Below are 26028 nucleotides of genomic sequence, written 5' to 3' on the forward strand. Positions count from 1 at the left end.
AAACATTAGAAGGGGGATTCACCACAATCCTTGTATGTTATGGGAGTTCGTTTTTTTATGTGCAGAATAGGGTCTCCCTAAAAGCTTACAGGATTCCTTCTGGGGATTCCCCATTCTGTCCTCTTTTGCTTCAACGCATAAATGATGTGCTTTCAAAAATACCAAAATTGCAGTTTCATGTACAACTGCCGCCACATCTTCATTTTTTCTCTCTAAATGGAGCAATAAGATGGAGTGGTACATCCATCTATCGTTTTCAGAACATTTTCTCTATTTTTCATCGTTTCTTTTCGAAATGCAAAGAGTTGCAGTTTTTATATCCAGTCGGTGAAATTATGTCGGAATCTAACTTCAAAAGCATTCGTTTTTTGCAATCGTCGAGAATTCCCTGCTCCGTGGTAGACGGATGAAAACCGAATTGACGGGGACACTTAGATGTTTAATGTAATACCTTCGTCAACACGGCGCGGCCAAAATTGACGAGACAGTTAAGAAGCCGACGAATGGGAAAACGATCAAGTCGAGAGAAAAAGAGAGACCTAATTTCACGAGGTAAAGTGAGAAAGTGAGACGGGGTAGCCTTGCACGCCTGGACAATTGAAATGTGTTTCTTGTGTGCTGGGGAAATTGAGGTGGGTGGAGGGCGGTGGTGTATCTCGAAAAGATTCCCTGCGGTCGTGGGATTGTGAATTGGGAGAAAAGAGGGAGGGGATTGAAGAGGATATAGGGAGGAGAGAGTTGAGAAGGGAAGAGAGTCTTGATTATGGAACAACGAAATAAAAAAAATCTAAAGTGGATTGGGATAAGAGGGGTACAACAAAGGCGGCGGTTTGTTTGGACGGGGGAGGATGGGTTCCGGGCGATTGTTGGGGAGGGTGAGCGGGCGGGAGATTCACGGGGTTGGTTTTTCATGCGATGGAAGATGAAGGGGGAGTATGGAACGGCTTGGATCTTATTAAAATCTTATACTTTATCTTTTCGAGGGGAAACTCGGAGCAGTTACTTTCGGAATCATGAAAAAAAAGAGATGGATTGGATTGGGTGGTTTAAGGAGGGACGCCGAGAGCTGAGCACAGATAAAGCGGCCCGCTTCTTTCCTCGTATCATAATCTCCCTCCGGTTTATAACTCGCAATACCCTCGATCCTAGCCATCCCTTTGCAGACCTATTTGCCCCCCCTACACGATCTCCCATCTCAAATCCCTCCTTTTACATCCATCGGCTGCAGTGGAGCGAAGATATTTAAAATTGCGAAGTGAATACAATTACATAGTTTTCATGCATCCTTGGCAAAATTGCATTACTGATGTCGACCCTTAAAAGAGATCGAGGTGAGGATGACATAGAGCGAATGGATTTATTGGTATTTATAGGTAGTGATAATGAGTAACTGCCCTACCTAGATATCGGGAACGTCGGTTCGGCGATAGTCAGTATAAAGGCCAAAATTGACTTCCTTTGAAAATATCGTTCAATCTCTCAAGATTTGCTTGGATGCGATAAGCCAAGTCTTTTACCAGTCGACCTGATGGATGAAGGCGGAGCTTACTACGTGCTTTCCGAATGTTATTTGGAATTCACGATGAAGTTTCTTTTTACCTTTACTGCTTTTTGTTCTCCAGAAAGGAGCTCCAGTTTATTTGGAACCTTCAAAAACTTTAAATTGGAAGTCATGCTGTTCTATCACACACTGAAAGGACAAATTATGGCGAACATGCATGCCAAAATTACAAATAGAACCACTGCGCAGCCTTGCACCCAGAGCTGTCATGATATTCGTACCGGCACCTCTCCCCTGACCCGGCCAACACGACCTCAAAAAGGGACATCCCACAACATCACAAATTCTCAATTCCATCCACCCGCCAAGAACCTTCCTCCCCTTCTACCGGGAAATGCCCCACTCCGCTGTGTGATGAACCGCTCACAATTGGCTTAAGAGTCGGCGTTCGGGGGGTCGTATGCTTTTTTCAATCTCACCCTCACCCACTCGCGTCCAGCTCATCCCCCGATCTTCAAACACTGCAGCCGTCCCTTTCAAACTATCGCCTTTCTTTCCTTTTATCCGGATAAACATTCGCCCAACTCCCTCCCACGCGATACATCACAGACGTACACACCCAGAGACAAACACAAGGTCTCGCTATACGAAGTAAAAAAGACTGAACGAGTCGTATCGGTCAGAGGATTATTCTGCCAGACCCACCTTTGATTCTCTTCCATCATTTGTCAGTCAATCAATCCCTTAAGTATTTATGCTCTCCGTCATACCCTCGAAGCTCTAGATGTAAATGGATGAAACGGGATAAATGGATTTAAATCAGATTTTCTACGAAAGTGGGTGTCTCGGAAATTTTACTCTAAAAACCTCCATCGTCTTAGATTTCAGTGTGTCTTTATCTGATTCCTGTCATTCATTAAAAAATAAATCGGATCATTTTCCAGAAAACTTTCTCCTGGGCCAAATAACTGTAAAATTTATCTCTATCCTTTGAATCAAATTTTTGATACTGAGGCAGTAGAGCAGCAGAGTGGGGATTTAACGTTGTCTTTGTCTACTCTCGAAAAATATTAAATAAATAATTCATATTTTCCTTGTGTGTATTGTGGTATTATGCGCCTTATTCGTTTGTTTAATAGGCTATTCCGTGTATAATGCGACAGGACATAAATCAGTTATGTTTTATTTTTTCCTGTATAAATAATGCAGAAAATGGTCCTAATTTCTATCGCTGAGCGAGTGTACCTTTGCTTGGGTGTACCGTGGTAATAGTGGAAGGGTGAATTTATGGCTGTATATCTCTTCAGACCTTGTAAAGATTATTGGCATAAGTAGAATAGGCCAAATGAATCGAAAATAGGAGATTGTTTGGCATTTAAAAACATCTACACTCTGACTATTTGCCAACTTATTTTCAATTGAATACCGAAACTTTGAGAGCAAATCATCCGTTAAACTAACTAAAAATTATACGATTTCAGCACCAGTGGATCTTATACTACTATGAAGGTTGTTTTTAAAGTGGTTCCAATGGATATTGTAATCCACCTTCCTTGCAATGCCTGTTGTCAAAACACACTATTCCAGTAGCCTCCTCTAGAATACCTCTCGGAAGATTTTACTTGCATCCAAAAGTTTAAGGCAGACACATGTCCACATAAATAAGCCATACTTGCGAAGTATACAAAACACCAGGAAAAGGACCAATTCCATTTGGAAGCCATTTAATTTACAATTAGTAAACCTCCATCTTCAAGGTGGTTTTGGCGAAATTAACGAGTAACTTATAGTTTTAAACTTACTTTTTGTTTCTATGGTAGGCTTTTGTTTTATTGTTGTCGTTCATGATAAAAATGTTGGTTTACAACAAAATAAATTCAGAATAAATTTCATCTAATAACTTTTGTGAAAATCTCGGGAAACTTTATGTCGTTATTTTTTAACATGCATGGGGCAATTAGATTTCCAAACCTCGCTGAACAAACTCTTCCTTAAAGGACTATGAGAGTACTGCATGACTGATATGCTTACCATCAACCCGCTTATCCTTTTCCAGCCTTACTCCAAGTTCTCCCAAGGGCGTCGAAATCTCTGCCAACAAAGCTCTCTCACTCTCTTCCCGCACTCCTTTTTCACAATTTATCCCTTCCGCGTAATCACCCCTCCCCCTTGCCTTCCAGCCTTTTGCGATTCCCATTCTTTCTATCTCGATCCTTTCGGGCTTACGCTTAATCTTTTAAACCTGGAGTTCCTATGACTAATTCAGATGCTGCTACTTTTCGCCGAGAATAAGAAACGGTTCCTCTCTCCCCGGAAGGAGGGAGGAGAGCTTCATTACCTGGATGTAATTATTTTCAGAATTTTTTTCTACTTAACACAAGAATTTCACGTCCTTTTTTTCTTCAGTATAAACTGCATCACAAAATGTCAGATGTATTATTCAGGGTTAGTCACGTGTTCCTCGAAGGCGTGAAAGTAAAAACTGAACGCAACATCTTTTCACTCAGTGCAAAAAAGGAAAATATATTTATTTGATAGGGCTACTTTTTTCACGATAGATCTCAAACACCAATTAACATGCATATTTAAAATCTTTATTTATAAAACTTTCACTGTCCTATTGACATTGTGGGCAGCAAAAAACAATATATGAGCAGCACAAAACTAAGAGTGATGGCATACCTTGTTTGCATTGGGTCTTTAAAATACTCTTAGAGGAAAAAATATGCTGAAAATACTTAGGTGATATAAATTAATATATTTTAAGTAGTCCTCAATCCACATACACCGGTTTTTTAATGTTTCATATTTTTTCTTTAACGATGACATTTTCCAACATTTATTTGGCTAAAGGAGGCAAGATCGTTTTCATTCATATAGGACGCAGACATATTTAGGCGTCCCTGTCTCACTGGACCATTATTTGAGATACACTCGTCCATGAGTGTATTATCCGAGAGTGGTTAACGGTTTAAAGAGCAATTCCCTAGGATCAATTGCTCGTGTGTTGCGCGTCCAAAACGCCTGCCATTTCGTGCGGAGAACAAAAACAAACGGCTCCCTAATCGCCCTCGCCATCTGCTGCCACTGCCGTTGCTGCGGTCTCCAAACGCGGACCAACTTGATCGTTTGCGTGCCCGAAAGGAGAGGGAGCGTGGGTGACCCCGCCCGGGGGCCGAAGGGCGGTCGGTAATGGAGAACTTTTGTGGTGGCCGCGGAGCAAAAGCAGATGAGTTTGATAATGACGGTGGAAGCCTAGGGACTCGGATGGCCTCCTTGTCAGAGGAAGAGGCCTTTGGTCCTCTCCGTTGTATTTTTTTTATATTCTATTTTACAACATCCCCTCCTCTCTCTCGCTTTCTAAAATCTCCCGACAAAATAGATCCCAAGGGGGCCTCCCGTGTCCAACCCACGAGGGACGGGGGAGGAGGAGGGATGGGGAAACGTCAGGCACACACGCACACACTCGCAATCGACCCGCTTTCAAGCAGGGTCAAGTCTCCCGCCGCGCGTCTCAATTTCACTCTCCTTTTGTGCGCCGGGAGATATCGAGTATCACGGGCTCTTTTTACCATCTCCACCAGTTCTAACCCCGTCCTCCCTCCTAGCCAGCGCCCACTCTTATCCTTTTCCCCTTCCCAATTGGAAAATATCCTACTGCCTACCTCCTTGTCGTTTCTTCTAAGATCCTCTCTCTCCCGCCCAAACATCTTACCAGACCACCATCTTCTCACTCCCCCACGCCGATGGTCCTTTCAACGTCTTTTCGCTCTTCGTCTGCTTCATCAAACCTTTTGCCAGGTCCAACATATCACTCCCTCCGCCCTCCCCTTCAATCTTACCCGTCTGTCCCCTTCTTTCCTAAGGTTAGGTATTATAATAATAGAATATTTCGCGTCTGGATAAAACGATTGCTCTATAACTTGGACGAATCACTGACGAAGCCAAGAATTAAATATATATGGACCAAATTATTGCTATCCAAATTGTTACTATGCAAATTCTTCATATGGAATATGTAGGCTAAATTTGTTGCGTAAATATAGGCCATAGTCATTACCTGAATAATGATATAGCCATAACAATAATAATATATTTACCTCTCCTCTCTGTTCACATGACATTTTCTTTTTATGCAGAAGAAATCAGATAAAAGAATATTTTGAGATCATATCCTTTACTCTAAGTAATATATTACCTCAATATCGCTCGCTGTAACAATATTTACATATTCTCATGTTGGGAAACTTCATTGATTGACTCCGAGGTTTCAAAGAAATGGTCTAGGTCGCAGGTGGTCGTTTTTTAAGATCTCGGAAAATATAATGAAAATATTTAGGAGGAATGGATCCAAGAAAAAATAGTTTTTAATGTTTTTTTAATGTTTCCCCGTCGGTGGAGGCACTCACCGACGCTGGGGGCTCGGTTTGTCACTCCCGTTGGCATGTCAACGTTGGGAAAACATTGGATACCTATGCTGTTGCGTGACTGTCTCGTAGCACTAAGGAGAAAGTGACCAAGTATCTCAAGTATCATATGCGGCAGTTTAACAGACAATTTGCTCTTATAAAAAACCCTCAACGCCCTTTCATTGTCAACCACGTCAAAGGAATTTTTTTGGAAACTAACGCATCACCTCTATTGTTTTAGGAAGTTATAAAAAGATATTCTCAAATATGCCAAAGTTCAAGAATAAACGGTCAGAATCATCCATGCATGTTACACTGCGTAATTAAACTAAGAGCAGTGAATATATATCTTTTTATACGCACTTTAAGATGGTATTCGCATGTGCATAAGCCGCTGATTGCGCGTGAAAGCAGATGATTAATCAACGGATGTGCACATCTAAAATGAGGTTTTTCTTCATTTATAGTTTCGTTATATATGTATATTTATACAGATTTATTCTTTCAAAACTATTATAATGTGATCAATAAAAATGAAAAATCCTTTTCAAAATAACTCAAATGGGAGATGATTAAACATTAGGCGTAAAAACTTTTTTTGTATGCATTCAGTGTACAAACTCCTTCACATGAAAGAAAAAAAAGCCCCAGACTAGAGGATAATCCTTTAAGAGTAATGAAACACCTCGTGACCGAATTGCACCATCTTAGAATACATATAGTATTTGACAAATCTATTTTGGAATGCGTAGTCCCCCTGGATTGAAAAATAGATAGCGTTACATTTATACTTGAATGTGGCAATAAACAAGATCCCGGCAATTATCGATGAATTTATATAACCTCCCCTTCCTGTAAAATCCCGGAACAATCATTACTAGTTAGTTCATGGAATATTTCGACATTCACAACCGTATTGCTAGCAAAATACACGGATCACGTGAAAAGCAAATGGGTCATTTCAACACGATATCCTGTAGACAGGGTAAAGAAAGAAACTTTTAGATACGATTAACTTGGTTATTGAAAATGCCTTCGATAAAGTCTCACTCGTACAATCCATACACAAGTGGAAAGTGTATGAAACAAATTAAAATGCAATGAGCCGGATACAGGATTTTCTTACTTACAGAAAACAAAAGTTAGATATTAGTTGGCTCAAGCTCCCATTATCTACAAATAACATACGGCGTCCCAAAGAGTATGTAGTTTGTTATTTACTTTAATTATATAACCTCGATAATATTAATCAACATAAGACTGTTTGCTGACCACAATTTAATCTACAGGGAAATAATGAGCATAGATTGTCAAATACTCAACCTGACTTAAACCACACTAAAAATGATTTATAGAATGAGGTATGATTAAGCACTGAAAACTATACGGATATGCATTTCCTAAAAAATAAAAAATGCAGACTTTACCTAATTATACGGAGGTGAAGGGATGAACATTGCCGTTACTCGTAAAAAACTTGGTCTTGATGTCAGTATCATCATCGCATCGCATATTACGACGGAAAAATACATACGTACTATTTGCAGTAGAACCCTAAACAAGCAGGCTTTCAACAAACATTTAGGTGGAAAATGTAGTGATGAAACAGTAAAGGAAACGTGATATTTTTCTTTAATATTCTTCCTGAGGCCCAAAGAGTGAAATCAGTTCTTTATTAAAAATAATTATTATTTATCAATGCCCAGATTTATTTACTTTATATTTATATAATTAATCAATACCCGTTTACTTTTAAATACATTCATTTTTCAACCACAGCAAATACTCACAGTTTTTCATTCATAAGAGTTGAGAGTTCATTGAGCGTTTCACCTCGTAGGATATTTAGATACATATATTGATAAGAAGAGAGTTGTACATATGCTGTTAGAAGACAAATGAGGCAGTAATATCTCTTCGTCTTGTGCTCTCAGTAATTTGATGAAAGCGGCTAATTCTTTGACGCAGTTCTAGCGTTATCGGAAGATAGAAATCTTCCTGGAAAGGATAGCGTGCTCTTTTTCTGGTTGAGCGATTTTGAAAATTTGTCACTTTGGATAAAAATAACTGCTTTAGCTCGAAAATAACGTTTTAAGGCATTGAATTGAGGTTTCAGATACACGCAGATTCTTATGATCGCTTATGATAATGTATGTCTCTAGTTCTTTTTCGAGAAAAGTCCTTGGTACCATATCAACGCCGACTGTTTAAACATTTGCGATTGTAATTACTAAGTGTATAGGTACTGAATGAACCAAAACCAAAAATACATTGGTGTTTTTGAAAATTAAAAAATAAAATATGTTCAAAAACTTACGGTCCGTGTTCCTTCGAGTATGAATGTCGAGAGACTTCAACGCGCGAGATACTGAAATGAGACAGAAGTGGTGATGTTTAGCAATATTCCAAATTGTCAAACTTAAAAAATAAATAAAATTATATCCGATTTGTGTCCGTTTTCAAAGCAAATCTTTCATCTCCTTCTGCTGAACAGACCTCGGATGAACATAATTTGACAAAAATTGCGAATAATTTTCAACTCCAACTCTTTTATTATTTGGAATAAATATTGTTAAATGGCACACATGAATTTCATCAAAAGCAATCAGACATTTGAAGCTTTTGACTGCTGAAACTAAAATAGCGTATAAATTGAAACCATATTTTTTAGAGTGATACATAAAAATAACAGGTTAAATAAAGAATAAGCGCTAAAATTATTTATTTTCGTAAAAATTTAGAGTAAAAACAAGAAAACGACTGTGATTCTAACATTAAATTTAATGAGCATATTTCAGTACATTTTAAAAAATCCAGACGCTTATAATGTACTGAATTGCTTAGTTATTCGTTCCATAATTTATGTGTACCTAATGATTTCACGTAATTGCAAGGTTTGGACACTGTGGCAGACTAAAATGCTTATGGTCAATAATAAAAACTGAGTTCACTGAATTGTGATCGTGTTCTCATAGCTAAAACAATAAAAGTAGCTCCTAGACCTTCAAAATGTCTGCACTTCTAATTAAACGATCCGATTTTTTTAGATTTGTAGGATCAATAGGTATACCCGGTACGATATTCCACGGGCATATACTTTTTGTACGGTATTTCACCTAATAAAATTGTTTTCCTTGCTGCTCATACAGCTTTGATGGCTACTTATTCCATAAATGGCAAGACTTTTTTCGGAGATCTTTGTTTCCATATCATTGCTTATATATTGCTTTACGTGGTTTAAGAGGATATATTACAATTTTTCAAGTTTTGTCTACTCTCCCAAAGATAATAAGGGAATTTTTCACCAAGTGACATTAAAAATAATCACCTTTTCTACCTTTTTTGTCAAGAATGTTCCCGTAGCTGTTAAAAAGCGATGGTGGAACGGGGATATTCTCCAATATATAGCGAAAGGAGTATTTTAAGAACAGGGTAATAAATTTATTTTTGCTGGGAAATGACAGTTTTTTCAAAGCTCTTTCCAATCCTGTGAAAGGTTAAAGTCGTATTTTTATCCCTAGCTACTCTTTTAGGATCATGATTTATATGTTTTATGCATCTATCCGCATGTTCAATTGCGAATTTTCTGTCGTACTCCTTTTAACCTCTCCTTTGCAATTCCCCCATATTACTACCACTCTTCACCTCGTTCGACTTTCCCCTTTCCTTGCTTCCGTTCCACCTTCTACTCAACCCCCAATCGCTCACCCCCTCCCTAAGTCCCCTCTCCCATCCCGTCGAAAGACAGGTAAACGGGGCGGAAAGCTCAGCTGGCGCCGGGGTTTCGTCTTCCACTCGGGTATTGGGTTACACAGAGGGACTCATCCCTCCTCCATTACAGCAACGATTCCTTTTGCGCTCTCCCTATACCTGCCCAACCTTCCATCACTATCCTTCCCCCTGATTTATTTTTTTCCGCCACCTAGCACACTTCCTCCTCCTCCGCCTCTTCCAGTCCGAAATTCCCCTCCATCACCATCATCATCTTTTTCGACTTTTCGCTTCTCATTTGTCTAGAACGGTGATTGTCAACGTGGGCGGTGCCGCCTCACCCCACAGTGAGGTGCGTAGCTATAAAATCAGTCGGCCGTATCATTTCAACGTTTTTATCGAAGGCTCATAGCCACGGATTGTTGATTTTACCTAAACACTTTTGCTATATAATTGGCCATACACCATTTGGCCTTCACATATTCTTGGGTAATCTCTAAGTAAGATGTAGTTAAAATCATTTCTTGTGACTACGAGGCGGAAGGGAAGCCTTGCCTGGGCAAAAAAGCACTGTCTTCCATTATCACTGCGAACTCGTTAAAATATGCGAAGTGATTAAAACTAATACCTTTTAACGATTAATGGAAAGAACCACATGTATCCTCTTCTATCGATATCTATACATGTAATTGTGCCTCTCTCCAAAAATGTGTCTTTTAAAAGAAATGCTCGAGGTTTTCCTGGCAATATATACACTGAACTCCTAAATATTAAATAATAATTTATTATTTTCCCATTATATTTTTAAAGAAACAATACATGCGTTAACAAAGAGTACCATAGCCGAAAAGGACATTCTTGTTGAACAATTCTCGTTTTTATGATTTAGAGTAGTACGAGTAAAATGGTAATAGTAAAAAAGTGTCATTTGTTGATACATTCCAGAAAATTTGTGGCGATTAATTCTGCTAAACTTTCCCTTGTCTAATTCGCGTTCTTTGATGTCCAGCTAAATATGTACACTTATAACCGATACTATATGCCTCTATAAATTTACGATTGAAGTGGACTATTGTTAATACAACCCAGAGTTTAAAAACACGCACTGTATTGCTTCATTTAAGATATTTCGTCTTTCCCGACCTCTTTCATTAACGTCCATCGTGTTTCTGTTAACCGTTTTTACAGCTCCGGACACTTACTTTTTGTAGCTTCACTACCCTGTACCTTTCACCCACAGTTTAACTGTTATCTTGGTTTTTTTACATCCTCTCCTTTTTTTTCCCAGCCTCCCTCTCTCCTTTCCCCATTCGGCACCGTAAAATCTTGTCGTCCGTTTAGCTGTTTCCGAGTATGTCCTTCGGTCCTCTCTGATTGTGAAATAGGATATTTTTCACCATTCAGTAGCATTAACTTACCGTTTTAGGAAAAAATCTCCGCTATCCCATCAGAAAGAGACGCGACTAAAAAAATCAACATTCGTTGAAAGAGCCTATCATTTTAGTGAAACATTTAATTCGCTAACAACAACCATAGAGCTTGAAGTAATTATATTTCTCTATGGCAGTGTGCTGTGAAAAGTGTTTTATCTAATTATCTGGCCAACGTCTTTTAAGTTTAGTTGTTTTTTTTCAGCTGCAATGGACGTTGCAGAGTTGAATAAGCTGAAAAAAGTACACCCAAGTCCTGAATGTACCGCACTAAAGATAGATCTATCCGTACTGATAAATACTCGCAGTGCAACTGTCAAAGTTTCCCGAAACATATAGCCAATTATTTTCAAGGAGGTGAAGTTGCAATTTCCAACACGAAATCATCCATTATTTATGGCTTAATCTAGTTTTTTACGAACCGTATAGTTTCATGCTTAGCTTTGTGGAAACTTTTCATCAAGAAGAGAACCATAATTAACAATTGTGTTTTCCACTATAATATTTTTATTCACACGTACCGGGTTTCAACACTTCATATCATCCTCAGGTCTGAAACCCGGGTCGTGTTAATAAAAATAATATAGCGGAAACCATAATTGTTAATTATCATTTCTCATCCTTACGTTTTTTTTCATTTGGCAAATTGTTACTCATGAAACCATTAATTTTAATTTTCTAAATACCTCATTTGCTATCAGTAATACTTAGCAGCCACTTTGTCTTTTCAGCAGCTATTTTAAATGCACTTTTTCATTTTAAATAAAAATATCTCTCTACTTGAGCGATATTCTTCCGTTTAAAGGCAGTGCAAATATTATAAAGCCTTAAGGCTCTGTTTGAAACTTTATAACTTATTCATCTCCATACAAAAGGAGCTTAACAGACGTATAGGCCATAAAAAATAAAAAAATATTCATTACTGTTTAACTAACATTGTTATTGATTTTATGTCTTTCAAATATCATTAGTGTAGTTGAAAATTATTTGAAAATGTAATATGCCCATGGGAATACCAAGACGTTTCATAGAAACCTATGTACCAATTTAGAATAAAAGACAAAAATAATTTTTGGATCGGAGAAAGGGAATTCATAGTTCATAAGAGCTGCAAGTAGATGCCTAGACTATTATAGATTAGCTCTTTGTCGCAGGGAGTCTAAGGTTCGTAGGTTACGAAAATTCTCAACGCAGCCTCTCTCACGAATTGTCTTCCACTGATATAGGCATACTTGTCCCTATTCTTTACTCTTCCATTCTTGCACTTTTTCTCTCCAGCCCCAGGTCCCTCTTCTTCTCCAGATCCTCTCTACTTTTGACAGTCTCTTCCGCCATCCGAAAACATCCCCCTCATCCGACTCCATCTAATTAATCCTTTTGTGACACCGCGTTCAATAATAGGCAATTAGAAGTGCAGCGGGCTGAGAAGAGGGTTTGGGAAGGGTGACGCCTGGGGAGAGAACTGCAGGAAAGCAAGGGTGAGGGAGTTAGTTACCCTTTTAACTCCCACTCTCTGCATTCTCCCTCTTGACATAGGGACGTTGCTCCCTCCCAGCGTTGAAATATCACTCCCATTGCGGATATTTTGCGGGAAAATAAAATTGATATCCAGTGGACAAATTGTTTTGGGATACGCTCGACTGTTGCGTTTCCTGCACCGCAGCACTGTGGGTATAAAGTGGAAAATTAAAAACGATCGACAGAAAACGGTAGGTGACTTTATCATTCCATTGACAGGCGAGGCTATAAGGGAGTATTTTAACGTCCCTCGCCGTGAACCATCGGCGCAAGGTTGTCAACTCAACGCGCTGTCTGAAGGAAAACTGAAAAGGGGACAGAATACAAAAATGTACAAATATACTGCCCCTCCCGAAATTTGAACCGGTGATCTCATTTTATGAGTAAACAATTCAGTCTAATGTTCATATTGTTAAAAAACTTAGAATTCAACATGCAACATTCAATGAAAAGGTATCATTCTTCAGTGTGGCAGTGTATCTACCAGTATATGCGCGTGTGTATGTGCATAGAAAAATTCATTCCTGAAAAAAACCATCTTACCAATTTATGAATATTTTTTAAATGTATTTATGCTTTAATATGCGTAAAAATTACAGAGGTAGGGACGCAGTTGCTCAGAATATTGTTTAGAAAGTATTGTTTCGACTGTCGCAGCAATGACTACGTTTAGATAATAGTCAAATAAAACGTACACCGTTCTTCATTTACTGTATAGACAATAACTCGTGCCTTGCTCTTGGACAGGATTCTGAGACCCCATGTGCGCACAATAACTGCAGTGGCTGTCAGATGTCGTTCTGAACGGAGCAGTCTATAAAATACTCCTCTTAAAAGCAGTTAAAGGAAACAGACATGGGTTTATATTTTCTGCAGTGGTCAATAGTTACTCTGAACAAAGCCACGAGACGGGTAAGGATTAGTTTTCGGTAATCAATACATTATATATATATATATATATATATATATATATATATATATATATATATATATATTTATATCTATATATATATATATATATCTATATATATATATTTATATCTATATATATATATTAATATATATATATATATATATACATATATATATATATATATATATATATATATATATATATATATATATTATCGATATACTATAGGTATCGGTCACATTCATCAAATGAACAAGATTTTTAATTTTTTCCCAGGCAGAGGATTCAATAGTCTTTACTTTGCCAATCAGACAAAATGCCTTTTCAATATCGGAGCTTCTACTACCTTAATCCACATTATGTAGGACAGAATTGAGCTTTTGAGCGGTAAATGTTTTAAAAGGCTCTTTCGTACGACGCCCACCCACCGAAGTCTCCAGGTCGGGCGACCATGTCAGGGCCAAGTTTGGAGGTGGCGTGGGCAACCGTCCTCAGTCCAACTCCCCATCCGCCTCCCTTCAGATTACACACATCCGATCATGCTCTTTACTGACACCCCCTCCGACTGCAATTCCACCCTTATTACGAATCCTTTTGTCCCACCACCCCATCCGATGCCTTCTCCGCCTCACCTTTTCCTACACTTCCGACATCCCTTCTCCCCTCCCTGCGGGGAAGCTGGGGTGGGCTCATGTTCGTGGGGTGGTAATGACAAGGGCACGTGTCCGTTGGGAAACGGGAGGGTGTGGGCGATGCGAGATATGTGTCGGGCGGTGGGTTGAGGGTAAGGGAGCGGGTTGTTAATGGGCAAAGGGAGACGCCGGTTGGGATCCGGTTGGGCGGAGGGGGTGGGTGGGGTAAGGCGGGAAGTTGTTAAGTACAGAGACAGTGCAGTAAACGGGGGGTGGGGATGGAGAAGAGGAAGGGTTAATAAGTTGCCATTATTTAGAGCGTCAAACCATGGAAAAAGGAGGGAGTGAGGATTCAATCGGGTAAGTTGTTTTCCTTCAACCAATCTTCCTCGACTGTGCCCTGTTTTTGACAATTCATTCCTTTTCAGGAGAAAAATTCAGATGAACTGTTTAGTGTTTTCTTATCCATTTTCATCATTTAATTATATATCATCCCCCTAATTCTTGTGAATTTCATGTCAGGATTTGAAATTTAAAGCCAAAAACTGTATTTTGGCACCTGATCTGTAGTCGTCAATAATTGTCATCTATTAATTTAATAAATTAAGTGAAAGACGAATGCCTAAAAAATGACTTCTAATAGAATCTTAATTCGAAATATTAGAGATTAGTCCTCAATCAATGTACAACTAATCTTAGATTTTCATTCAAAAGACTGCTTTCATAAAATGCTATTCTCGTTCTAGAAATTTCTGCTTGTAATTTTCTGAATAATTTTCTAAGCCTACTCAGTTAATCCGCCAAATTAAACATTTGCGAAAAAAATAATAATTGACATTAACCTCAAAGGACACAATCTGAGCAATTTTAACACAAGCCATGGTGTGGGAAAATGAAATCCAGAAAAAGCCATCATTCCCCACGGTCCCATGATACCCTAGCTCCAACGAACGTGATTGCACTGTTGGCTGGATTTGGGCCATTTGTCCAGAGGCGTCCCTCGCCTTTCGCGAAATGTTTCCACGCATGTGGGTCTGGGAAGGTAAGGGAGAAGGGACAGGAGAGGGTTGGGAGGAGAAGGAGGATGGGGTGTCGACGTGCTCGCGTTCGGGAGTGTCGCCCCGGGCTTCCATTTCCGGCGGCGTGATATGGACCGTTGGACTGTTATGTGTTGCTCTCTGTCATGGGCGGTACAGATGGACGCGGGGGTGGATTGGAGGGTGGTGGGGCAAAGGTCAGAGGGCGGGAGGGGCAAGAAGATGGGTTCGGTGGGAAGACCGGGAGTGGGGTATCCGCCGCGGAGGCCATACTTTGGTTCTCCGGGGCGTAATTGGCTGATGGAGAGACATCTCACCCCAGCGAAATCGACATCCGCTCTCCCTCCTGTTCTCCTCAACTCTCCGCCTTTGTCTCTCGTCATCCTCTATGTCCGAGGCTGAATTGGGATGGAGCGATTTTGTTCCCCGCATCAATTGTTTTTTAATCCCTTGTCTTCTTCGGAAAAGATGTCCACCAGACTTGTTTTCCACTGTAATGCATCTAGTTTATTTGCAAAAGGGGAATTGTGTCAATTCACTGTAATGGAATGATTTCAAATGCTCTATCAAAATGTTTCAAGAGTTTTTCACAATCCATTGTTACGTACTTTTACTTTACAGCTTTCGTATTAAGCTCGAATGTATACTGAAATAAATATTACAACACCTTCCCCAAAATTGAACCCATTTCTAAGATCAAAATTACTTTAATGTTCTATCATCATTTTAGATGGTGTATTGTAGGTGTATGTTCTCAGAAATTCGTAAGCGTATTTAATGGCTCTCAACGTAATTAAGCTAAGTTTTTTTTTATTTTCATTCAGATTCTTTTAGTTTCGTTTTAGTCAATTGAAATTCAGTCTAATGCTCGGAGCGAAAAATATGCTTTTGTTTGTCTTGTCATTAGTGGTCCTGTATCTTTTACACTGGGGTAAGTCTTTACACAAATTTTGTTTCAACACTGCCACATTTTTCTTCTCTGCTTCACTATACTTGGAAAGAGAGTTCTCATGAAGGTGATATTTTCATATGTTATCATAATTTGTATACATGGCTTTTTTCACTCCTTCTTGAAGAAGGATGCATTCAAAAACTATAGTCCTACGCTGAAGAAGCTTATTTAATGTGAAATTATATCATTATAATCATAATACAAATTCACCTGTCACATTATAAGCGGGAGACTCCACCTCATGATTACGCAAATACATTTCTATTTTCTAAGAAAATTGAAATATTCTTTCCAAATGAGTAAATCAAAATTAAAATGAGAAATGAGTAAGCCTACCAATATTTCCTTCATACTCTTCTGATTTGTTTCCATGATATCTCTTGGACTTTGACTGACTGACTTTACTTAATATCTGCGTTATTTACTCTACCCATCACAAAAAATTGTGATTCTGACAGTTTATTTTACTATACATTTCCTCTTATTTCTCTTCTAGAGCCAGCAAACACGTATTCCAGTTTTGAAATTCTGTTGCGACACTATGTGCGTTCGTGCATTTTGGCGTTGCCTTCTATTTTTGGACGAGTCGGATTCGTAAAATTGAGGTCTTGGTATAAAAAAATGTCTGTTGCCTCTCCACTCGAGTTGTGTTTCTATTTTTCGCTATTGCTGCGCGCGAAGCAATTATCTCGATGTTATTAACACGTCCAAGGTTGTATGTGTGAGGGCGTAAATGCGTTTCATTCGCTCTGATTGCATCATAATATGGGCAGTATAGTTTGCAGTGAATGAGCCCCGTGGGCAACGAGTTGAATTGACGATCTGTTATTTTTTCGAATGATATGTTTTTATTAGTCGGATTTCAATTTAATAATGAATCCTGGCCATTTCAACAATATAAATCCACGAAGCGTATTGTTCCGTAATTACGAGGACCTGTTTCGCTTTTGATTATCACAGGGGGAGCGTTAGACTTTCGTTGTTTATTCATCTGTCGTGAGCCTCTCGTGTTATCCAACCGACATATTGCGCCGCAAAGGGTAATGGGTAATTTTTTTCGCCACATCTTTTAATTGCGCGAAGCTGATTAGCCTCTCGTCACTTCCGAAGTGTTCCCGTTACGGAACCCCATTACGATTCCCCAATATAATTATTCTGGTGAAGCATAATTATTTGGTCGCATATTTGTTTTTGTTACTTGATAATATTTTTACCGTATTCTCACTTCAGCAACTGTAGAGGGACAAGAATCAGTTACGTTTACTCTTGTCAAATTAATTTTTAGGATGTTCTATCCATTTCAAGTAATATATGCTTTATATTAATACAAAAAGGAGGATGATTTGTCCTTTAGAAAATATGTATATTATATTACGCCAATAAATGTCCCGTAGGTTTACTTTTGATTTAGTTAATAAATGAATTTTCTAAATATGGTACACCATCCAGGCTAAGGAAAAAGCCCTTCTAAAATTGATTTCATTCGCTTTTTCTAAGTATACGAAATATTTAGGGCATTTTCGCCCTCTATTGTCGTAAAATGAACGATATGTAAGTCGTACAAAATTATAATGTGATTATAGAGAATACTGGCCTTGAAATAATCATGGCAGAATGTTTTTGCAATATTTGAAGAGGTTCCAGTCAAAAAAAAAGAATGGAAGTTGCGAACTCTAGCATAGCTTTGTGAATTTCTATGGACAGTCATTCATTTACCATGAGTCTGTTTTGACAAAATGTCCAGTCCACTAATTATAATTCATGTATAATCGTTCAAAATTTCCTCACTAAGTTTGTTATTCGCACTACCTTATAAACACTTAAAGTTCCGTGCAATCCCCAGCGCAAAAAAGCCGAGAAAAAAATAAGCTGGAAAATGTAAATGTATGTAATGTAATGTAAGACCAAATTAAAGGAAATTACTAATTTAGAAAAATTAAATGTAATTTTCCCCACGCATTAGGTTATACCGGCTTAGTAATATTTTTAGCCAATATGTACTTCCCGAAAGTCGGCTTAAAAAATACATTTATTAAGTACGCTTTCGTGTTTGAAATTGCTGTATATTGACCGATGAATGCTGTGTACATTTAGGTGAGTAGTGACCACTCTACCGCCCTAGTATTAAGGTCACCAGCATATCATCCTGAGTGAGGTCACTTTGGAGTGCATATCAAAGTAGAATTAACTTGGAAAAGAAATCCATGACAAAGCTAGACACAATATGAATTGCTAGTCGGCCACTACTCGAATAGATTTCTCATCTGTGAATATATATTGTCTACCAAGAGCTCACCTGCATCGCTTCATAATTATATATACATATATATATATATATATATATATACACATATATATAAATAATATATATACATGTACATATATATATATACACACACATATACATATATATAAATAATATATATATACATGCACATATATATAAATAATATATATATGTACATGTACATATATATATATATATATATATCTTTACATTTATGCTCACAAACGTATTTTTCTAAAGTGTAAATCATCTAATGCCCGACCACAACTTTTTCAGACGAAAACACAACAGTGATTTCTCACGTACTTCCCGAAAGAAGCGTCGTAATTGCTATGTAATGCACGACAGAGGAGATGGTGCGGCTATACGTACTGCGAGGGTAAAGGGCCTCGGTCGTTTGAAGCCGCAACTCTTCGAACGAAGTTCCCAAGATGGCGACGGCGACACTTCCGATGGAAGTAGGGGTTGCAGAACAGCGTGCACCCGAGATCACTACTCCTGGACCGCTTTGCGCGTACGCACACGCCTCGAAAACTTTGTGGGGCTTCTCCACACCTCTCTCCCCGGTCTCCTTGGCAGCCTTATACGGCGGAACACCAATTTTCACCGAGGGGGTCTTTGAAGAGACCACTTTGATCGCGACATCACGCGCTGAGGGTTGCCGGCATCAGGAGTCGAAGTAGCCGTGTGCGGAGTGGGGGGGGGAGAGGAAAGGCTATAGGGTACGGGGAGGAGGTTTACGGATAGGGGAGACCTTGGGGATAGGCTCATTTTATGGAAACCGCGCCTTTCACAACGGAGTCAGGGGTGGGATGAAAAATAGCGTTCGCGTAGAGCATATCATGAATATGACAGGAAAAAATTGGTTTTCGCGCTTGAAAGCCAATGTGTCTCCGAGTCGTTCTTACTCCAGTTGTCGATTATAAATTTAAATAAGATGGCAAAAAGGTATTTATTCCAAAGAGGGGCGTGTCTAAATCACAACTGTATTAACCAAGTGTAAAAAAGAAACCAATAGATGCATTAGATTAAGAGTGCAGGATTAGACTTGGTAATATAGGTCTAGGTTTTAAACAAGCTAAGGGATAGTCCAGATATTACGTCATTTTATAATATTTGGTAACACGTTTATATCACCCAATGCACAGAGAAGCAAAAAATAAACAATGGAAGAAGAGATCGAGTCAGGCTTAATAGTCATTTATCCAATTAATTACATTCATAAAGGTGAACAACCGATTTGGCAGATATTATTGATTAATTTTTTCGAAGGCGTTTTTTTAAATATAAATTCCGTTGCATTGAGCGCTCTAAGTTTTAAGAATCTCCGAAACTACATGATACACGTCATCAACCCATATCGATTGAACGGTGTAAGATTTGGGAATCAATCACATAAAATTGGACCTAATCATTCACTCTTTTAAATAATGACTTTTAGGTTTTGTTTAAGCAATATTTTCATTTTAATTTCTTGGCTGATGTGTGCTTTACTCTATAAACAAGTTCAACTGCTAAATGAGAGCTATGAAAGAGGAATTATTATAAATATAGAACGAGTAAAACTATTTCATAAACATCAAGCCATTTTCTTGGAGATTGGAGAGCAATTAAAATAGGTAAAAGAAAAAAAGTACTTTCAGTGATATTGCAAGTTGATTGACGGAAACAAACTATAATATTACATTTAAAACAATATGGGATAATTTATCCGTAGAATTACTTTGATAATCTTCATTTATAAAATATATCTCTATGATATCAGTGAAATTTAATGATTTTGGAATAAAATAGGCCAATGGAGATTTTTATTGAAAAAATTGAAGTGTTAAATGACGGTATATTAATAATTGTTCGAAGGTATAATTCATCGTATATGCAAAACAGCAACATTATTAAATGATTTAAAAATATGAATTTAAGCAAGGAAAACAATTGTTTTTGCATTATTTTATTATCATTTTGATGAGGTTGTACGTAAAATATTATGGTATCGTCACAAACAATTTGTATGAAACAAAAAACATGGCAAGTCATTGGGATCTCCTGAATTCATGCGCACATATGGGAACGAGGTTTTCTCTCCGCATTCCATATATTTTCATTTAAAGGATGAGCTTTGAGAGTAAGGTCACACCGTTACAAAGCAAAGGGTGGAAAAAAGAGAAATAAATCGGAAAGTGTGATTGAATATCACACTTTGTTTATTTATTTTCACTCCTGCGGTATCTCCACCATGGAGCCCCCTTTAACCTCCTCCCACTCTCCGACGGCCGGAATTCGCTTTTCCTCTCCCCATTCAACCAGCCCAACCAGCTCCAACTTCACCCCTCCCCCCAAGTACCCACTAGAAATGGTGGCGTATCCAGGCGTCAAACGATCTCCTTTGGAAAACTGGTGCTTTCACACACACGTTCCCACACACCACCACCAATGCCACCTATGGAAGTTAATTACTCCCTAAATTGGCGGAGATTGTCCTCTCCGACCTGCCGCCGACCTTACAGGTCATGCCGCTCCCCTTCCAGTCACCCTTTAACCAGCCCACCCCCACGCCGCATGGTTCCCAAGCATCTACCCCCCTCCCCCGATCCTATTGCCACTCTCTCTGTCCCCGCCGCTATTCCCGCCTTCAACCGTTTCGCAACTTCCCCGAACCCTCGGCCTAGCTGGGCGGTTGCGTCCGCGAGTCCCGGAGTGTTCTTTGATGTTGAAACATCAAAGGACCCAATTCTACCCCCCTCAATCCCTTGCTGCTCCTCCTGTACCCTCTCCCCCCGTGGTACGGCAACCCCCATGCTGGCTACGCCCCTGTTTCCCCATGCTCCGCCAAAAAAAGTCTCTCTCTCTATCGCTTTCCCTGCTGTATCCTTACCTTTCACCCTCCTCCCCGTTCACTCCCCTCCACCTTCTCGTCCCCCTTCACCCCCTCCTGGCCCGCTAACAACCCCTGCGGGGTATATCTCCACACCGACCCCCGTTCGACCAAATCAACGCCCCAAAAACCCCCCACCCCTCCAACTCTCTCCCTCCCTAAATTCCTCCTCTTTCGGCAGCAAATTCGGCGTGAATAGGCGGTGGGCCGGAGGAGGAGGGAGCGTGGCGTGGAATGGAGGCCGCCCTCCCGCAGTGGCGAAATGCAAGGCTCCCTGTCCCCCTTCATCGTCGCCACCCCAGGGTCCCTCTCTTACCCCCATCGCACGAAACCATTTAGCGCGGCGTTTGCTGGAGCCCTAAACGGGTATTTTCTATGATTAAGTCTTCATTGGCTTGGGCGACGGAATGCGGTTGCATTAGAGGAGGCGGATTGTCTCGTCTGAATGGTGGATGTATCGCGGAGGTTTAAGGGTAATGACGTTATATGGTTTTCGAAGGGTAATCGCATGGGTCTCCGCCATGCCTGCGGGATTAGGATGCCCCGAATTAATATGCCTCTCTGCGAGCCCCGGGTGTGGATTCGGCCATTTCGATGAAATCGTCGTCCAAATTGACACACACTTCAAATCCTAATCCGATTTATTTAGATTGTGGAAAATATTTTTCCCTGGAATTTCCCTGGATTATTGAAAATTTTCATTTCTCTGAACGACCACAGTTAAAATAATTATAGAAGCTCAATGCCCTCTAGGAGAGGATACATTTTTGTTCAATTGGTTTTACATATTATGGGATTACCATGGGACTGCAATTGGCAATCCCTTATTAATTTCGTCGATGAGCGCCCTTTCGTGAAAATTGAAGTGTAACAGAAATACCAAAATAATATTAAACATCAATTATCAGGAAGCTTCCGTTAAAAAAAAGTTCACGTTATGATAATTTATATTTCTCTTTACAATGGTTTTTTCTATGGGTGGCAAAATTCAGCGGCAGGAAATAGTATTGTTATCATTTGTAATGGTGGATGATAATGCTGAAACGAGCCAGTGTGCAGCGCAAAGCAGAGGACATACGAAATGCAGATGAAAAAATCCGCTTTCGGCACAAAGAGGCCTGCGTATTGAATTAACAGACGTATTTGTATTGTTGACTTCTCATAAAAACTGTGGAGATGAGAATCTGTCTTTCACGTAAAAAAAAGCACCAGTCCTCGTGGGAACGATGAAATTGGGTGGTAACCAAAAGGAAAATGGGTAAAAAAATGAAACTTTTGAGAATGAAGTCATTAGCGAGGAAATTCAAACACAATTGACTATCCCCGCCCTCCGGTCATTCGTTTCGTTTTAATACACCCGGCAAAAGGATAGACCCCAGTTCGAGTTTACCGTTTTTTCTAATAGAAGCGATTGAACAAAGACCCATCAACCTCACCTCAGTCCGGGATTTGCTCACCGGCTTAAAAAGGCCTGCATCATACCTGTCCGTATGTAAAAGCGTTACTGAATAATGCTTTATTTTTCAAATTTCCTCCACGGAAGGCATTAGATCGTAATTATCAGTGATATAACCTATATAATTTCATTGAAAATGTAAATATTATGTATTCATAAGAAACAGGCCTATCGCGCCTGCCACCAGTCAATCAACGGTACATTCAAATTCAGGGGCGTAGTCTCACCAGTCAGTTAGCCTGCTGGGAAACTGGATCAAGTTTTCAGGAGCCTATGAACTACTATGAGAAATTCTATGAAATACTATCTCTGAGAAGGCAAGGAAAAAATATATTTAAAATTATAGCTTATGGTTTCTAAATTTCACCCCTTGAAATCTCTGACTAGGTGGTTCTGAAATCATTCGTTCGATTGCATATCAGAACCATACCCGGCGATATATTCTGTTTCTAATGTAAAAATCACTCTATTTTAATAATTAAATAATACATTATTACCAAACTCACTTCAAGTTGACATTAAAATTCACAAATACCGATGAATATACATGCATTGATGATGAGGTTACTCACATATGCTTTCACCAAACGTTTTATACAGTCTTAATAATCGGTTATGTATACTTAGGATTCTCCGCACATACTATATTTTAGAACATCCCATAATCTCCTTGTCCCTTCCCCCGCCCGAATACTCCCCCCCTCCGCAAATATTTTCCGCTCTTCCCCCTAGGATGGCATTCTGTCGAAACGTTAATCATCTCTGTTTGTGTGTTTTCTTTGTGTTTCCGGTTAGTTAAGTTTTGAACCATAGTTTATACGTAAAATTGTGTCATCGCTGAAGAGAATTCATTTTTGTTCGCATCAAAATAATCATGTGGATCCGAAGGTCACAATGAAAATGCCGAGAGGAATAAGGAATTAAAATATTCGTATTGAGATGAAATGACCTGGGTTTTTTTAGCAATTACTTCCTCTTCTTCAGCAGGAAATTCCTAACTCAATTTGCGATGAATGCCTATTCGTCCAAATTAGGTGAGAAAAATTTCATTATTCCAGTGAGTAAAAATAAGTTCGCATATATGTGTGGATCAAAACGGATAATGACAAATTTTTGTATGTCGAAAAAAATGTACGCATGTTGAATCGTATCGGTAGCGTTGGGGTCCTCGTTTACAACCCAAAAGTCAGGGGTTCATTTCCCGCCTGTATGGATTTTCCTCCACCTACGGCTTGGGTTTGTATAATTGTGTCCATTGCCATAATTGTTTATAGTACGATGTAAAGGCCAAAAAGTGCTGTTTTCAAAATACTTATTAATAAATAATCGTGTACCGATGCAATCATTTACATCTACATCTACTTAATACCCCGCAAGCCGCTGCAAGGGCGTGTGGTGGGGGGTGTTAGGACACCACCCGTAATTTAGAAAAGAAAAAAAAACCGCATGCAAGAACCACAAATTCATACATCCACAAAAAAACATGGCATACATTCATGCAAGAACACTTTCGCAGTAGTACTGTAGCTTGCAGATTCTTTGTCTGCCCACTTTGAGAACAAAAATATAGCTATAAAATCCAATTCTACTTTTGTTTGATATTTTATTTTTTATCTTCTCCCTGAATACTCTCTTTACGTTGCATGTGTCCTCGAGGCATTTTCGATAGGGACGCCAGTTGGCCGATCAGTTCCCCGCACACGAAGGACGCTGCAATGAGGGTTGTTTCGCGGGGAGGGGAAAGGTGAGAGGTTTCCACATCGGAGGTGAGCGGGGCCGGAGAGGCGGTGGGGGAGGGGGGGGTTGGGAAAAACCGGGAGGAAGTCCACGTGTCACTTTTATGACGAATGCCTCACAAAGTGAGGTTCGGCCATTGTGTCTAATTCCCTCCCGTGCACCAGCCAACCAGACGCTCCACCCCCACCCGTCCCTCCCTTCCTCTGCCTTTCCTCTCACTCTCATTTTTTCTTTCATTTCAAACCCCAGCGATTCCCATTCCTGCGCATTTACGCGTTTTTTTCACCTCCATAAACTCCCTCTCATTCTCCCTTCATCCCACTCCACCAAATCCACTTCTCCATTCTTTCGACGCTCGGTTCGACTGACGGCCGGCTTCCGGAGTGCAACAATTCCTATTGCCTTTGCCCCCGGAGCGTGAGAGAGTTCGTTACCGCGTGCGCGTCCGTCGCCGCTGTTTACAAGGGAGTGAGTGGTCTCTTCTCCTTCCCTCTCTCTGTCCATCGTCGCCTCCGCGATGGACAATGATTGACCTCGGCGTGCGCGCGCGCAACGTGAAAACTCCTGACCCGCGACGGCGTCTTCAAAAACGGGTGAAATCGTCGCGAGGGTTTCCGAGGGCCCGCCGGAGCTGACCGTTGGTGGTTTTGGGTCTGTTCTCCTGCAAGGGATCCAGGATAATTTGTATCGCGAATATTTCTCGTAATGGCTGTCCACAACGTTCGGCAGTGCTTGTGAGAGGTATCAAGATGATCATAGGTGGCGATTTTTTTTCTCGAAACTCAATCAGGAAATCATTTAAACCTAGATCCAATATGCTTTCTCTCCATCCTTGTCGAATAACATTTTCCTATTCTAACCAGATGATATGGCTGTGGGAAAGACATTACATTTTTCAAAATGGTGTAGATAGGTGTTTGTTTCATCTCTTATAAGCTGTGATACTCTTTAGTTAATTAATTAATTTATTTATGTGCCCTGCAAGCCACCTCCAGAGTGTGCGGCCGGGGGAGGTGTGTGGCAGGGGGGGATGGTTCATATTCATTATAAAATATTTACGAAAATTGATAGGCACACATGGTTGCCTTGCGGCTAAATGTAACGATAATCGTAGTCATAAAAATAGGGCCCTTCAGGAGATATTAAGATGCAAGGCGCGTGGCTACGGACCAAATGAATAGTACCAACCGAATTGTACGAAAAATAGTACAATTTGGTTTCGTTTTTTATCTCGAAGTACTTCATTTTCGAGGCAGGGAACAAGTTCCTCAGCTATTAGCCCGAATGTCACGGATAAAAATTTGACCATGCTTGGCTGTTTGCCCTCTGTTTTTTGGTACCAGGTCTTTCTAGGAAGTTGTTTTTTTGCAAATTTTATAGAAAATTTACCATTGACGAAAATTAGTGGGAGAAGCACGCTCGTTCGAAATTAAAGTTTTGAAATAAGACACAATAGGAGATAACAGGAGCGATTGTAAGGCGAATGATAATCTCGGTTGCATTAATCGAGGCAGGCGTGCAACAGAAGCAGCGCCCCCCCCCCCCCACGTTAGTTCGTTCCTTCATCACG

At 39.7% G+C, this 26028-nt stretch overlaps 1 protein-coding gene across 1 annotated transcript in view; it reads right to left on the reverse strand.

Annotated features, from left to right (window-relative positions):
• LOC139700349 (homeobox protein SIX2-like) overlaps window positions 1-26028 on the reverse strand; it is a 244571-nt gene that overhangs the window by 69235 nt on the left and 149308 nt on the right. The window contains exon 5 of the mRNA XM_071598989.1: window positions 8228-8278. Coding sequence (XP_071455090.1) covers window positions 8228-8278 — 51 coding nt within the window. The remainder of the gene's footprint in view (window positions 1-8227; window positions 8279-26028) is intronic.

Source organism: Hetaerina americana, unplaced genomic scaffold (assembly GCF_022747635.1).
Source record: "Hetaerina americana unplaced genomic scaffold, ioHetAmer1.1.p SCAF_10, whole genome shotgun sequence".
Classification (NCBI taxonomy): Eukaryota; Metazoa; Arthropoda; class Insecta; order Odonata; family Calopterygidae; genus Hetaerina; species Hetaerina americana.